General features: G+C 54.3%; 5 protein-coding genes across 5 annotated transcripts; 2 read left to right on the forward strand and 3 right to left on the reverse strand.

The window, feature by feature from the left end:
* Nucleotides 1–267: 267 nt before the first annotated feature.
* On the forward strand, nt 268–1,744 carry COL26b_009818 (uncharacterized protein; the record flags this gene model as incomplete). The annotated part of the gene is made up of 2 exons (XM_053182535.1): nt 268–503; nt 565–1,744. 2 exons carry the CDS (start codon nt 268–270, stop codon nt 1,742–1,744), a joined length of 1,416 nt encoding a protein of 471 aa, XP_053033534.1.
* A 385-nt stretch (nt 1,745–2,129) lies between these two features.
* COL26b_009819 (uncharacterized protein) lies at nt 2,130–2,842 on the reverse strand (the record flags this gene model as incomplete). Its single annotated transcript, XM_053182536.1, has 2 exons — nt 2,130–2,549; nt 2,642–2,842. The coding sequence occupies 2 exons, from the start codon at nt 2,840–2,842 to the stop codon at nt 2,130–2,132; spliced, it is 621 nt and encodes a 206-aa protein (XP_053033535.1).
* Nucleotides 2,843–4,033: 1,191 nt separating this feature from the next.
* MGR2 (subunit of TIM23 translocase complex) lies at nt 4,034–4,578 on the reverse strand (the record flags this gene model as incomplete). Its single annotated transcript, XM_053182537.1, has 5 exons — nt 4,034–4,163; nt 4,210–4,300; nt 4,362–4,391; nt 4,446–4,472; nt 4,521–4,578. 5 exons carry the CDS (start codon nt 4,576–4,578, stop codon nt 4,034–4,036), a joined length of 336 nt encoding a protein of 111 aa, XP_053033536.1.
* Nucleotides 4,579–6,510: 1,932 nt separating this feature from the next.
* COL26b_009821 (uncharacterized protein) lies at nt 6,511–8,560 on the forward strand (the record flags this gene model as incomplete). The annotated part of the gene is made up of 2 exons (XM_053182538.1): nt 6,511–7,368; nt 7,412–8,560. The coding sequence occupies 2 exons, from the start codon at nt 6,511–6,513 to the stop codon at nt 8,558–8,560; spliced, it is 2,007 nt and encodes a 668-aa protein (XP_053033537.1).
* A 3,896-nt stretch (nt 8,561–12,456) lies between these two features.
* On the reverse strand, nt 12,457–13,560 carry COL26b_009822 (uncharacterized protein; the record flags this gene model as incomplete). The annotated part of the gene is made up of 2 exons (XM_053182539.1): nt 12,457–12,773; nt 12,831–13,560. 2 exons carry the CDS (start codon nt 13,558–13,560, stop codon nt 12,457–12,459), a joined length of 1,047 nt encoding a protein of 348 aa, XP_053033538.1.
* Between the last annotated feature and the right edge of the window lie 1,914 nt (nt 13,561–15,474).

Raw genomic sequence — 15,474 nt, forward strand, 5'->3', positions numbered from 1 at the left:
AGGCTGGGAGGGCCCTTGTCTCGTCAGGCTGATGCCTGGAGGTTTTCTCCCGCCCACATCGCGAAACTATTGTTGACGATATGGGATTGGACAATGGCTGTATTTGAGTAATATCGATGCCGCGAAGCCGAGATGCTTCTCAGCCATGGCGCTGTATATAAGTCAAAGCTGAGTCCGCACAACAAAAGACGACCTCTCCCATCATCGACATCCATCACCATCTCATAATCCACACCAAATAAATATCATCGATACCTCCAAGGCACCATGAGATTCGACACTCTCACGGGCACTCTCGCCCTCGCGGCGCTCAGCCGCTCCGTCGCCGCCGACCCCCTCACAATCACGCTCCAAAACCGTCGTCGCGTGCCCGCCGGTCTGAAGCCCAAGACGAACGTGATGAAGCGGTCTTCGACTAGCACCGTCTCCCTCACGAACTGGTTCGAGAACTACGACCTCCAGTGGTACGGCACCGTCCAGGTCGGCACCCCGCCGCAGAACTTGTAAATCTCTACCCAAGTCCACATCCTTGATACGCACACTCGACTGACACGCCGAAAACAGCACCGTGACCTTCGACACCGGCTCCACAGACCTCGTCCTCCCCTCCTCCTCCTGCACAACCTGCACCCAGGAGTCCGTCTTCACCCGCGCCTCCTCCAACACCTTCTCGCCCTTGCCGGGCTACAACGTCACCACCTCTTTCGGCACCGGCGGCAAGTCCATCCCCTACGCCGAGCCGCAGCCCGCCTCCGGCACCGTCGTCACCGACGCCGTCGCCCTCGCGGGGCACACCGTGCCCAACCAGACCTTCCTCCTCTGCGACACCTACGCCGACGCCTTCAACGAGATGCCCATCGACGGCATCTTCGGCATGGGCCCGCCCGGCTTCTCGCACTTCTCCGAGGTCGTCACCAACGCCTCCTTCTCCACCTGGTTCTGGACCCTCGCAGCACAAGGCGAAGTCCCCGAGCCGCGCTTCTCCATCTTCCTCAACTCGGACGTGAACGGCACCAGCGCGCCGCTGGGCGAGATCACCCTCGGCGGCGTCAACGCGGCCCGCTACACCGGCGACATCAAGTACATCGACTTCAACATGACCGTCAGCGCCGCCGGCATGGGTTGGTTCATCGACCAGCCGTCCTTCTTCGTCGACGGCAAGACGGTCACCAACTCCTCCGCCAACGGCGCCGCGTTCCCAGGCGGCGTATCCCTTGTGGACACGGGCACTGCCTTCCTGCAGGCGCCGGACTACCAGACCGCCAAGGACATCTACGCCGCCATCTCTCCGGAGATCACGCAGATCGACCCGCTGGGCGCGTGGGGTGCGCCCTGCGACGTCGTCGAGAAGCTCGACCCCGAGCTGACCTTCACGCTCGGCTTCGGCGCGCAGGCGGTCAACGTGACGGTGCCGCGCGGCGAGTTCAACCTCGGCGAGTACCCCGGCCAAAACGGTACCTGCCAGACGCTGTTTTTGAACCCTGTGACGCCGATTAGCGATTCTGTACCGATCTGGGTGCTCGGCGGCCCGCTGCTGAAGGGGTACTACACCGTTTGGGATGGCGCGCAGCCTGAGACGCTGAAGTTTGGCGTGGCGGAGTTGAGGGCGAACACGACGACGGGCGGGAATGGGACCGGGACAAGCCCGAGTGCGACGCCGACGGCCGTGAGCGGGGTTAATCTGGTTGGACCTGTCGGGTGGATGGCTGCAGCGGGTGTTGCTGCCGTTGCCTTGGCTTTGTAAAAGGGCATACCTAATCAGGTTGATTTCACTGCTGGACGTAATATGTAGAGATAGTCGGGATATAGAGGATAGGTGATAATGTCTAAGTCGTACAATCTGCCTCCTTGAGAAGGTCTGCTCGCTCTGCTACTGCATAAACAACTGACTGGATGTGGACGGAGCCTCTGGAGAAGGGGTGCTCCAGGACGCCGAGAATAGAAGGATAGTTCTCCTGAGCGTTGGCGGAGAAGAGCTTCGTCGTGTCGGAGGACAACTGAGGGGATATGCCGCCCTCTATAGTGAGTTCTTGCGCTATAGCTTCTGACTTTAGGTCGCGAATGAGAAGGCGGTATTGCTCATCCAAGCCTGTCTTGCCGGTCTTTAACCCAAGGGAGGGGTATCAAGATCAAGTGTTGGGGCATCGAGCGGGGCCAAGGTACGCATTGGCAGCGAAGCTACGCGTTGCGCCGTCGATATTGAGCAGGTTGACGTATCCGCCCAAAGCCTTGACATCTCGAGGGTCACTTCTGACAGCCAGGCCAAGATTCTCAAGCGTCCTGGGCCAGGTCCGCAGCAGAGGGCTCTGAAGCTGTGGGAAATCGTTGACGATGGGCCCACCGGTGCCGTGGGAGTCTTGGTCGACGTAGTCGAGAAGCATATCAGCCGTCTGCTGCTCGGACGGGGCGACGAAGGCCTCTAAATTTCGCAAGTACGGGGCCAGCTCCTCCCAGGACCAGCCCGCGTTCCCGAGCTCGCCCCAGCTGTCGATGTCTTGCCTGGAGGGGTGCGTCCAGAACATCAAGTTCATGGCGCTGGAGCCCCCGAGCTGTTTGCCGCGGATGTGAGCGACGACTTTGTTGTTCGCGGCGGGTTGTTGTCGTTAGCCATGTAGATTTCCAGACACGACTGAAGTCGTACCTGAGCAACGGTCTTGTAGTCCCAGTCCCGGTCGTACTCTGGGTTGCCGTACATGGCTGGGGACAGACTCGGTGCAAGAACGTTCAGGTCGGATGTGTGATCAGCCCCGGCTTCTAGAACCAGAACTGTGGTGTTAGAGCTTTCCGTCAGACGGGCAGCGATGGTGGGTCCAGCGATACCGCCGCCAACGATACTAACCATCGATTAGTTGTCTTTCTGCGGCAATTGAAGATGAGTATTGTTCTCACATGTAGTCGAACACATCAGCCATGGCTGTGACTGTAAATGTCGTCAGAACTGCCACCAGAGAGTGTCGCCGCCAGGTCATTGTTGAAGGAATCTATGAGCAACAGACCGGTTCAAGATGGCGGATGATGGCAGGAAAATAGGGAGCTTCATGCAGCTTTTCCCGTGCAGACGACGAATCTATGAGCCTACATATAGCCAGATCGAGGGACGGGCTGCTGGCTCTGCATCGTGGAGCTACAACGACTGGTTAGCCATTTATTGTTGAGGAGCACCTTGGCCACGGCTCAGCCAGACAGGCATCGATACCGACGCAGTCTAGCCAACTTCATTGCACCACTGGGGTCCAATAAGTGCGGGCGACACGTAAGCCATGCATGTGTCGCGGAATTCCACCATTGAAGTGGTTAAGAGTGTCGCGACAATTGAGCCCAGAACGGTAAGAGCTTATTCTACAATCATAAAATTTGGATGTGGAGGCCAGTTCAATGTATCAGATGCAGTAATACGAGCTTTGATGGTAGTATAGAGCTTTGCTATTCGGTGGCATAGTGATTACAGGCTAGGATGATAGGGATGAGGACAGAGACGAGGACGACAGGAGCGGTCGCAAGGATAGTGGCGAAGGCTCTCGTTTGGATTGTTGAAGGCATCAGCAAGGTCTTGGTAGCCTGGCTCAGGCTGGGTGGTGCGTCTGATGCGCCGTCTGTCCATTTCGTTCACTTGAACGTTGAAATATGTCTGTGTTACCAAGCTCAAGGCAACTGACTTGGGATGCAGGGCCAATATCGCCAAAGCAGCGGAATCAACCATTTCCAGTCTGATATGACACAGCTGTGTCTTGCGCGTGTGGAACTGAGATAGCACCGCCAATAGTGTTGGCGACCGCGTTGGTTCCCAGACCAAGGCTCCTTAAGCGTCCCTCAGAGAACGGCTTCTCCTGCTCGCGCAGGCGCAATGAGGCCCATAAGCCATCACCCCGCAGCTAAACACACCTGTGAAGAGATGTAACATTTCTCATGTAGTCGTGATATGCCTGATACACCTATTATACAAATATTTCTTGATGCCGGTGTGGAAGCATCACATCCTCGGGCCTTCTCCTACATCTTGGTATACAGTGGTCTGCCTTCGGTGGCAGTGGGCTTATTGCTGGCGCTTCGCAAAATCGGATCCGGGGCCGTAGACGAGAACCGGTCTTCGCTGCATGTTGCGGTAGGCGGCTTCGGCGATGGCGGAGTCGGATCGGATAACACTACCGATGGACATGAAGAAGCTGGGCCGTGTTAGCTTTGTCGCAATGGAGGTAAGGCTGCGCATACCCGAAAGTTGCTCCGGAACCAGCCATGTACTGTCCCAGTGTCCTCATAATGCCGTTGGGCCCGGCGCCGTAGCGCATGATGTTGACCGAGCCTGTGGGGTTTGGGTGGTCAGTCGAGAAAATGCGACAGTGGGGGGTGAGGCGGCGGCGCACCGAAGACGAAGCCCATGACAGCTCCGACAGCTATTGCTGGATTAGCTCTCGTCCTGTTTCATTCCAGAAGCATTGTTGACATACTGCCACCCATGAGGGCACCCATCTTGACTGCGAAAGGTCAGCGCAAGCTCCACCAGGCTGGAGGGGAAATCGTACGCTTGTCGGCGATGGAGGGGCCCATGGCGCCGGCGTGTTGCTGGGGAACGGGAGGCATTGTGAAGAAGGAGACGAGGTCGAAGGTATTCTCAAGAGAAAAGGAAGAGATTGCCGCGAAGGGTCAAGCTGTGCTGGTGCTCAACCTCGAATCGTGGGTGATGTTGGTGGTGCTGCGGATGGCCTGAATATTTGGTGGAGTCGAGCTCTCCCAATTTGCTGGAGCATTTTCCTGCAGCCTCCCGGCGCCACTTGAGCTTTGGACGAATCCAATCCGGGGTACGGCAGTTCCTCGGCAAAAAAAGACAGATGATGGGGCGGGGTCTGTCCACGTCTCATTGGCCGGTTATTATTGCAACGCCTTATCGACAACGATGGCACGGTCACCCGCACTCGAGCAGGCACAGGCCACCTGGAACCAGAAAATCTCCAGGTGGCCGACCGGGTCCGGTGGTGTGACGGACAGGCAGTGCGAGACACAGTGCCGCACCGCCCCGTTTGCCTACAAATGACATCAGCCCTCACTGTGACGAAGACGGGAGTGTCACGTGGACCAAGGTTCTCTGGTGGGTGCTGAGGTGTCCAGCGCCAAATCAGCAGCAGCAGCAGCAAGCGCAACGAGAGACGGGTGGGCAGGTGGACCAGACGGAATCCTCTGACGGCTAAGGTGCACTGTAAAGCAAAGCAAGCAAGCAGCCTAGACAAGGCCATCTGCCCGGTCCACGAGCCAGTCGTCAGACCAGCAGTCAGTCAGCATCCCTCTTGTACTCCCTCGCTCGCTCCTCTCTCTCCTCTTGCTGCGTGTTTTCCTTCCTTCTCGACGTCTTCGCTGCAGATCCACGAGCGAGTGCATGAACGGTGACAGCCGTCGGGGCCTGTGCGGTGCTGAATCCAGAAGGGGAATTAAAACAGAAAAGTTCCAGTCGCGGTCGCAGCTTCAGCCCAGCGCCCAGAGCCCCCCCAGTCCACCCAGCCCGGCGTTCCACCTCTCTCACTCTCATGGGCCAGGTCGGCTCCGGCGCGTGTTTCTGACTGCTGTTTGGTCCTCCTCCTCCTCCATTCCGTCCCCTCAGTGTCCCCTCCCACTCCCAGTCCCCGGTGCAGCGCTGAGTGAGGTGCGACTGCGAACCAAAATCTGCGTGCGTGCACTGCCAACGGCAACGGCAACTGCACACCACCCGCTAAGCGCTTAGCGAGACGGGGGCGAGACTCTGTTCTTTCCCAAATCCTAGATTCAACTTCACCTCCCCTACCGAGCACGTCTTCTTATCGTCGATCGAGCTGCCCAAACAGCCCTCAAGCCGCTCCCTTTCAATTGCAGGTACGTCTCGCAGATACCCCTTGCGCTTTTCTTGCCTACAGGAAACGGCCGCAGTCCCCCGAGGCCCCGTACCCGACCGGCTGTCTCGCGTCAATTGGCTGTCCACCCCTATCCTTGCCGCGACATCATCGCTGACTTATTTTTCCTGCCAGCGCAGCCTCATCCCTTCCCACCTCCGACCGTAGCTTCATCCAGACGACATCTCATACCTCCCCATTTTCTTGCAAGCGACCACCGACCTTTTAAGATACCCAGAGGGCTGCTGTGCGAATGGTGACGGAATCCGACCCCGGCGTCCCTAGACCACCACCTACCACTGCCACTGCCACCACTGCCATCGATACCCTTCCATCGCCATCGCCTGCCCCTTAGTCCGACGTCCTTTGTCCTACCAAGTCAACCACCACGACCGCACACCCACCCCTCATGACTGCCGTCGCGAGCCCTCCCAGCTTTCAGCAACTCAATCGGCCGGCATGGAACGTTAATGGCGGGCAAAGTCTGAATTCGATGAATCCAGAAGACGTCAGAGGCATGTTCATGCCCCGAAAAACGCTCCAGCGAAGCAACTCATCCTCCTCCGTCTCCTCGACCTCCTCAAACTCCTCAACCACCACCGTTGCTACCAACAACTCTCAACCAAATGGCACTCCCGCGTCTACAAACTCCGATATGAGCTCCTGGAGCACCGCCTCCAGGAAGCGGCCCCAGCCCAAGGCCCCTTGGCCTGCCGGCAAACCTGAAGGCCAGGGCGACTTTGGCAGGCCCGTCATGCGAGGTCCCATGAATAGCGTCAACGGGGCCACCTCTTTGCAGTCGGCACCCGGCCAGCCGCAAATGATGTCGCAGCAGGGTCTCGGCGCGAGGCCCTTGGGCGATCCCATGCCGAACGGCCAGCCCGTGCTCTACTTGCTGTCTTTGAATGGCACGTTTGAGCGCAAGACCATTTCGGTTCCATTCTATCCCGAGAGTCTTCGCATCGGCCGGCAGACTAACCAGAAGACGATTCCCACTGCTACGAATGGGTACTTTGACAGCAAAGTCTTATCCAGGCAGCACGCCGAAATTTGGGCCGATCGTATGGGCAAGATCTACATCCGAGATGTCAAGTCTTCTAACGGCACATTCGTCAATGGTACGCGCCTTTCACAAGAGAACCGTGAATCCGAACCGCACGAACTGCAGACCGGCGACCATCTCGAACTCGGCATTGATATTGTCAGCGAGGATCAGAAGACCGTCGTCCACCACAAAGTAGCCGCCAAGGTCGAACATGCGGGCTTCATGAGCCCTTCCAGCAATGTTATGGACATGAGCTTTGGAGATTTAGACCCTGCTAACGGTGGCATGATGATGCCGGCGCCCCAACCCATGCCCTATCGCGGCAGAGCAGGTAGCAACGCGTCGATGGCCAGTAATGGGCGTATGGTGCCTGCCCAACAAATGAACGGCATGCCTGCGAATGGAGGAGCCGCGCGCGGATTCTTGTTGACCCCCATCACCACTGAGCATATCGTCAAGCGGTTACACGTGAGTACTTGCCTGACATAATCTAGCGCAAGACGCTAACTAGAAGCAGAACGAGATGCGCAGCGCACGACTACAAACCCAAGACCTCACCCGGACCGGCCAGTTTATCAGCGCCCTGCTGAGCAAAGAGGACGTGAAGGACCTTGAGAAGCCCGATGTTCCAGAGCCTGCAAAGCAGGTACCCAACGGCAATGGCATGCCATTCCGCTCCGACGGCAAGACGCGATTTTCCGATCCTCCCGCGCCCCCCCCTCAACAACCTCTTCCCGAGAAGCCTGACGTACCTTCATTGAAGCGAGGCACCACCGAACGGCCAAAGACGCACTCGGCCGCGAATAGCACCACCTCGCCAGTCGGACGCGACAACCTGCACCAGATCATTCAGTTGACGGAGGCGCTGAACAATGCGAAGAAGGATTTGGATTCGCAGACGGCTCGCATCCGCGACTTGGAGGATATGCTCCGCAAGGAACGGGAGGCAAGAGAGCTGGCTGAAGACATGGCTAAGATCCTCGAGGACAGTGCCTTGGCCAAGGAGGCAAACGGTGCGCCCAAGGAGTCCGACACCGAAACGCTCCTGCAAGAAGCATTTGAGCCTCCCCGTGAAGTCTCAGAATCCCCCGACGTTGAAATGACGGACGTCGACTCCGTCGCCAAAGAGCCGGCGCCCGAAAGCGCGGAGGACATTGCCGCTCGATTCCAGATCAAGATCGATACTATGATGTCAGAGATGAGCGACCTGAAGCAGCAGATGGACGCCTGGAGGCAGCGGTGCGAAAAGGCCGAGACGGAACGCGACGCCGACCGCAAGACCCTTGCCGAAATGGTCGCCCAGATCCGAAGAGACGAGGAGGCCCGGCAGGCTGCAGCAGAGGAAAAGGCACGCTCCCGATCCCGCGGACGAACCAACGGCACCGCGGAAGCCGGCAGCAAAGCTACCTCGATCGTCCAGACCGACGGATCCCAGGAGTCGACTCCTTCAGCCACACAGACAGAGGACCTCAGCGACAAGCCGACGTTGTCGCGTGCCAATACCATCACGCCGCTCTCAATACCGCCAGGGAAGCTGGCCAAGGACCAGGCGTTGATGGCCGGGGTTCCTTACGCCTCGATGTTAGGCGTGGTGATCTTAGGCATGGGCCTGATGGCATATATCAACGGCTGGCAACCCGAGCCGACCCCCCGTCACTGACGATGGCTGCTGGGCATGCTTTCCTCTTCGCTTCTCTAGACCACATTCGTCGTTCTGCTCAGGCGTTCCACATACCTACGGCGTTTTCTTGCATTGACAGCGGTCATTCGTTCCCACTGACCCTCGTGTTGTTTTATTCCCTTTGTATCTACAACCACCTTTTTTTACTTGTATGAACTGCGAAACCTGACTGGTTTCCCTCCTTTCCTTTGTCTCTATTTTTCTTCAACCACGGGAAATTAGGGACAGGCTGGGCGGAAACCACAAATACGGAGGGGCGGGGAACAGGCGTTTTTTATTTCATGCTCTGCCCCTTTCTTGTTTTTCAGTCCCCTTTGCGCGCGTGCTGCAGCAAGGTGTTTTCTTCAAACTGTGCAACCCTTTTTGGGAAATGGGATGGGCAAATCAGGGATGACGGGATGACGACACACTTTTTTCTCCGACTACTGGGCAAAAAAAGAATTAAAATTCGATGATGAACAAATTACCTCTTTTTTTGCTGCAGAGATGGGAATCAGGCATACGGTGCGCTGTTTCCATGAGATGAACTGGTGAAGATAGAAGAAGAGCACCGTGGCTTTGAGGCTGTTGGTGTGGTGTAGAATACTGTGGAGGTTTGGGGCAGGCGTGATGATGAGTAATGTTTGCATAGTGGGAGGGACGGGAATATAAGGACCTTTAATACTTCAAATGAGTGCTTCGTGATCCACAGAGATATGACTGGTGTGTGAGACGATGCGAATAGTGGTGCTTGGTCCAGGCCGGGGACGATCGATGGTCGCTATGTGTTTGTTCGACACCGGAGTTTACTTCCTCGCGGGGTACATCGTGCCTACCTGCTGGTGAATGTGACTGGACCTCGGGATGGACGCCTATAAATTCCTCGGTTCCTCACTCATTGTGGAAACGAAGCCCGACAATGGGGTGGCGCAAAAAATCCCGCTTTCCACACGCAACAGGCGACGAATGCATTGTTGGTGTTGAGTTGGAATGTATGGATTACTTTTGCTATTGAGGAGTTGGTTCAGGTCGTGGAGTTGGGAATTGCGGACGGAATACATGCCAGATAGGAAGAGACGGTGATGATGGACGGCGACAATGCTACGGTTTGGCTTTCGCATGGTGAGAGGGGAGGGTGGGGATGGCTTGCGAGTTGTACGCAGAGACGGGTGCTTGGCTGGTGGAAGTCGAAATATCCTCTACCTCCATTTCCTAGACCAGAAGCTTTCCCCTTATTGCCTGGTGTGAAGAGATGTTCGTTGTGCTACTTTAAGTACTTCATTCTCGCAGAGAGGTGGACATGGGTTTCAGTTTTTTGGGAACTTGGTCGTGAAATCTTTCCGTCCCTAGGTTTGAGAGGACCGCGACGGATATATCATGCGCCTGTTTGGTGGGCTAAGCGATAGAGGCTCAGGAATGAGAGTTGAGGACATGATATATATTGAGCATCTGATAGATTCCTTATCGACCCGCCGGGCGACAAACATTGTCTTTCCTCTCAATTTGACGGCAATATTTGCTCATGGTGGCAGCGAAGGATCAGGTTCAGAGTCAGCGCACACCTCTGAGAAATTTCTCTTGGCAGTTCCCGGAAAGGAGCATTCAGAATCCAGTTATGGCGTATACAGGGCGTAACATATGATACCAGGGACGGGTACAGACAGACGATGAGGAAGTTTCAGTGTCAGTTACGCATGGCACAATACCTGGTTTGATGATAAAGTCTCGCGACGAATTACGGTGTCTTTCTGTCTTGGCTCGAATTTCAATCGCCAAAGTGTTCGCCGTGATTCATTTGGGTTTCTGGGTTGAATCAGGGCGAGTGAATCTCTCATATTTATCATGCAGACGGAACCGGCTTGAATGACAAATACTAATTGGGCTAGGACGCAGCATGTGCCTCTACGTCCCATCACACGTTCTGCATCACTGCCAGGAAGCGGTCTAATTCCAACCTTCGCAGCAGCCAGTGTGCTTCGTGCAATGGTCATACGCAACAATAGATTGCTTCACAAGTATATGAAGCCGGATAGATGTCAGCAGTGCCATTTGCTCCACAGACAATAGAATCTAGCTTTCGGAGGATTGTTGCCGGAAAAGTCACCGATCCATTGCTGTCACGGAGCCATGGTTGAGGCGGTTATGATCAAGTCCCAAGCCCGATACTGTTGCTTCCAGCTATGAACTACGAGACATCGCGCGTCTCTCTTCTATTAAGGGAAGAATACGCGGAGGAGGGTGAGGGGGCATGCTGCGGAGGTGGCGCCAGGGTTGGAGGTGTCGGGGTTCGCGCTTGTCATGAGGGCAGAGTTGAGGGCTCAGGACTCGAGATTTCGACTTGATTCAACTCATAGGAGAGGAGCCATTCGATCTATCTTGTCGTTGAAAGTTATTTTACGAAGGACCTTCCCTTTTATACGATGTAGACAAAGCCTCGGGAATGTTGTGCGTCAATCATGCTGCTCAACAAGGACAAGCTTTGCCACATCATCGACTTTGCTATGAATGGTAATCTAGGATGCTGGAGTCAAGGCTCACCAGCAGACAGGAATGGCTCGAGCTTGTACCAGTTTTGTTCATGCGTCTCGGCACAGAATACTTACATGTCCTACCAGATCGAGTGCTGTAACCTACCTTGTCGATAGGTAGAGTCTCTCACAATCTGGACAGCGGTTTTGGGATATTCTCGATGAATAACTCAAGACTAGTGAGGGTTGGCGTTATTACTTCTGAGAGTTACCGAAAGATTGTTTAGCGTTGGGTTCTGAAGCCTTCGGACCACAATCTTGATTGATCATGTTGCAGCGGTAACTAGAAAGGGAATAAGAGAAGCGAGTAATTCTGGGTGTGTCTCCAAGCCACTCAAATGCATACTTCTTATTTATATGTCAAGCTCATTCCCCTCTTTCCTAGGTGGAGTTGGCGTCTGCCCGACCACTATGTCTTTTACTGAGGACGGACATACCTTCTATCAAGGGCCGGGGGCTTGTAATTGAAGACATCAAATAAAGTAAAACTGCCTTGGTAAATCAACAAGAGGCCAATGACGATGTCTTCAATCACAGTTTCAAGCATCCCAATGTCTTCGGCGCCACGGGTAGCACCATCGAGAATTCCCTGGATAATTGTTGAACGCACGAGAACTTTAGACGACAGGTACAGCTAATACGGCGTCGCGCGCCTATTCCGACATGTCATTAAAGCGCCAGAAACGATGCAGAAAGCCAAGAATCACTCTCAACTGGAAGTGCTCAACAACGCACAAAGTTGTCTTGGTTTTGATAGCCTGTTATCAAAGGACCTAGCTGCTCAAGATTGTCATCCATCACATTGTCTGTTATTTGCCTTTGTTGCGAAATTTCTCGACTTAATATTCTCGATCTGGATGTTGCCTTCAGAAGAAACCGCCGAGATGGGCCTTCAACAACATTCTGAGGTCCATATTCTGAACAAGTATACAAAAAGCAATCAAGTTCTGATCAGAACAAAGCAGATATTTTGTGTTGAGTGCGTTAAGATATACGAATGGAAGCAAGCTGAGTAACTATACTTTGGGCTCACCTGTGACCTATTGCCAGACGCCGGCGAGTGAGGAAACGCGGGCGAAATAGCATGTCTTCTCATGTCATCGTCCATGGTTTCTTGATAAGTTCTTCTAGTAAAACACGGATTACGGAGACCGAATAAGATACACGAGTTCTTAGTGTCGAAAGATTCCAACAGCTGCCCACGTTGTACTGAAAGGATTGCGTGCAGCGATCTACAGTCGCATGCGAAAGTGAAGCTTCTAGCGTTGAGCGGAAGACGGAGAGCGTGCATTGGATTCGGCTGTGGGTCTTTCTAATTTGACCTATATCTTGCTATTTATCCTCCAAATATGGCACATTACATCATCCTCAAACCTCGGGGAACCACTTCAGAACGCCCTCCATCTCATTGATCGCACTCTTCTCAAGTGATGTCCAACCATCCTGACCTCCCCATTTCTTGAGCAACGCCAAAGGCCGTTCAGAGTCAGCCGTGACCTTCAGCTTTGTTTGAATATTGAAGTCGTCCATGATGTTCCTGTTCGGATAGACCCTCCGCAGAATCGCAAGTATGTCATTCATGTTGCAGTGTTCACCCCACGCTTGCAGCCGTTCGCCGCTGCAGTCAGGGTCCAGCGCGGCGGCGAGGTGGAGGATCGCAACATCTTGGACGTCGACATGGATGACTGCATACATCGTAATCAGCAGTCTGAAAGGACTTTAGGCGTTGGGAGATTACTCACTGGCCTGAAACAAGCCTCCAATCTCCTCGTTTCCGTAATACAGATTCTTGAGCCAGGGGTATGGAGAAAGCAAATGCTTCTCGTGAAGCGCCTCACCCAACACCGTCGCCGGGCTTACAACGTTGACGTTGTAATGAGGACTGTTCTTCTTGACGAAGTCCCACACAGCCTTCTCCGCTTCAACTTTACTGGCCTGGTAGACCATGTGCCAATGGTTCTCAGGGTGTGGCGGCGGAGCCCAGGCAATCTCGATTGCCTTCTCGTTCCAGGCGTCCGGTCCCGCGTGCTGAGCGTTTGCGCCCGGAGTGATGTCCACTGCGGCGGCGATCGAGCTAGTGTAGACGAATGACTTGACGGATGGTTCGCGAGCCGCGGCATCGAGGATCGAGGTGACGCTCTCGACGACGGGTGGAATGACTTCTCTGGGATTGTTCGTGAATGAGAGGATTGAGGCTATGTGATTGATAGCTGAGACACCCTTGGTTGCTTCGTCGAAGGCGTTCTTTGCGCCGAGGTCTGGTACGTGAACAAGCTCGAGATCACCGCGGTCTGCGAATGACTTGAAGACGTCCTGAGTGAGCCATTGGGCGGCCTCAAGATCTCTAACGGAGCCGCGGACTTTGAAGCCACGTTGGAGAAATTGTTTGGCCGTGTGTGCTGCTATGTGGCCTGTGACGCCGGTGATGAGAACCCAGGAGCCTTGGGGGATTACGGTTTCGGGGAGAGACATGGCAATGAATGATGATGAAGATGGACAGCTTGGATGTGAACTTAGAATGTATGTTTGGTCCTCACAAAGTCGTGATCTGGACTTGGAAGCCCTCGTGAACGTGTGCATTTAATATATTGATTTTGAAGCCAGGGATCAGTCTCATGAGGCATCTCTCATAGAGCGAGGTCACGTAGGCTGCTCTACATCGGGAAGGAGATCGCCTTGGCAATATCTTCTGTAACCAGCCAATTATATGGCAGCGCGGCGTTGACGGGTTGGACATAGGTTTAAATTCTTCTTGATGCCGGGTGAAGAACCCCGATACCCGGAGTTGCATCTCGGGCCGGCTCCGGTGGTTCGAGTCCCAATTTCCTTTTTCGGAAGTCGCAAGCCTTGGCATCAGCAGTCGCTGACGATTGCGAGAGATGAAAAGGCGAGCCATTGGCCAGGTTTTGTGATGACAAATGAGAAAAGGAAGGGAGAGATGACCTGGTTTTGCTGACAAACTATCCGGACATCGTTTTCGACACATCGTGACAGGCCTAAAGTCCAGAATATGGGGGCCCATCCAAGCTGTTGAACAGACTTCTGGAATCATAACCATCATGGCAACAATAAGACATGATATTCAATTCATCCATTCACATGAGAAGTCCACCCTTGGAGCCAAGTCGGCCGAGGCGCAACGCCAAGTTCACTCGCATGCGGCTCGGGCGGCGCACGCCAAGACGCGGCGCCAGAGGGTTATCCAATACCAGGCCACCAAAGCAATTCGCAATGACTTTAATGGGAAACAGCCTCCTGCAAGAGCCGCAGATGAAGTTCAAGTATATGTCATCTCGGGCCCCATAGCCCCCCTGGGATGTTGCCGGAGAGACCCCTTCGCCACTTTTGCGAGGCGCCTCAGTCCGACAGAAGATTTCCTCCTGGATTATTGTAAGTTACATTCGTGGCTCGCCTAATTGTAAAGATATTACACTTCCCAAGGTCATTCCTGCACATAAGATACGAACTAGAAGAGCATATTTTGACCGGATTAAACAATATAGATGCCCACAACGTTGTACCCTGTTCGACACTTGAACACAATCAGAGCAGATTTCCGGGAGCCAGTGCACGAGACATAAGCAAGCAGTTCGTACAGCTTGCAGCCACCAGCATCAGCGGCCTAAATGGCCTCTTTCTTGTGACGTGTCGGCACCTGTCATACTGTCTGCCACAACAGGGGGCGCATTATGCTCAACTGGCTCTGCAGTACAAAGTCGATTGCGCGCAAATACTCATGCAAGCCATATCCACCCTAGAGACGCAATCTCCAATTAGTGATTCCATCATTACGGTAGCTGTTTTCCTAGCACAAGATGAGGTAAGTTACCTCGACTGCGTATTAGGTTGTGTTCATTTATGGGGTGTTGAAAAATGGCAGATCCTTCTCGGTAATATTCCGTGGGTGCAACGGCATCTGCAGGGTGCGATTCAGATGGTGAAGCACAATGGCGCATTGAAGGAAAGGGCCACAACGTGTTTCTCTACGACATCATCCGGAATGACATAGTAAACTCTGAGATCATGCGGTCAGCGGCATCATTTCCGCAACTTTAAGCTCAAAAGCAAGGCTTGGTATTGACGTAGCTAAATCCTGGGCGACACATTGATAGCAAATAGTTCAAGTGAAAGTCGTACAATATGACGAGAACAATACTTTGAGTGGTTCTTATCTGCTCTTGCATTTATACGCGGTGGAACTGTTGCTATCGTCGTCCTGCCTGCCCCTTTAACACACACACAGGGTCGTCACCCGTGCCAAGACGGCGGCTCAACCGGTACCGGCGCTGCCGCTGGGTCGGAGAAAGCGGAGCAATGGTGGCTCCGTGGCTCCACTCCGTGATCCGATTCAAATCGTGGGGCCCCGGTTCTCACATTACCATGGAG

The sequence above is a fragment of the Colletotrichum chrysophilum genome (assembly GCF_026319265.1).
Source record: "Colletotrichum chrysophilum strain AFK26 chromosome Unknown scaffold_98, whole genome shotgun sequence".
NCBI classification, from domain to species: Eukaryota; Fungi; Ascomycota; class Sordariomycetes; order Glomerellales; family Glomerellaceae; genus Colletotrichum; species Colletotrichum chrysophilum.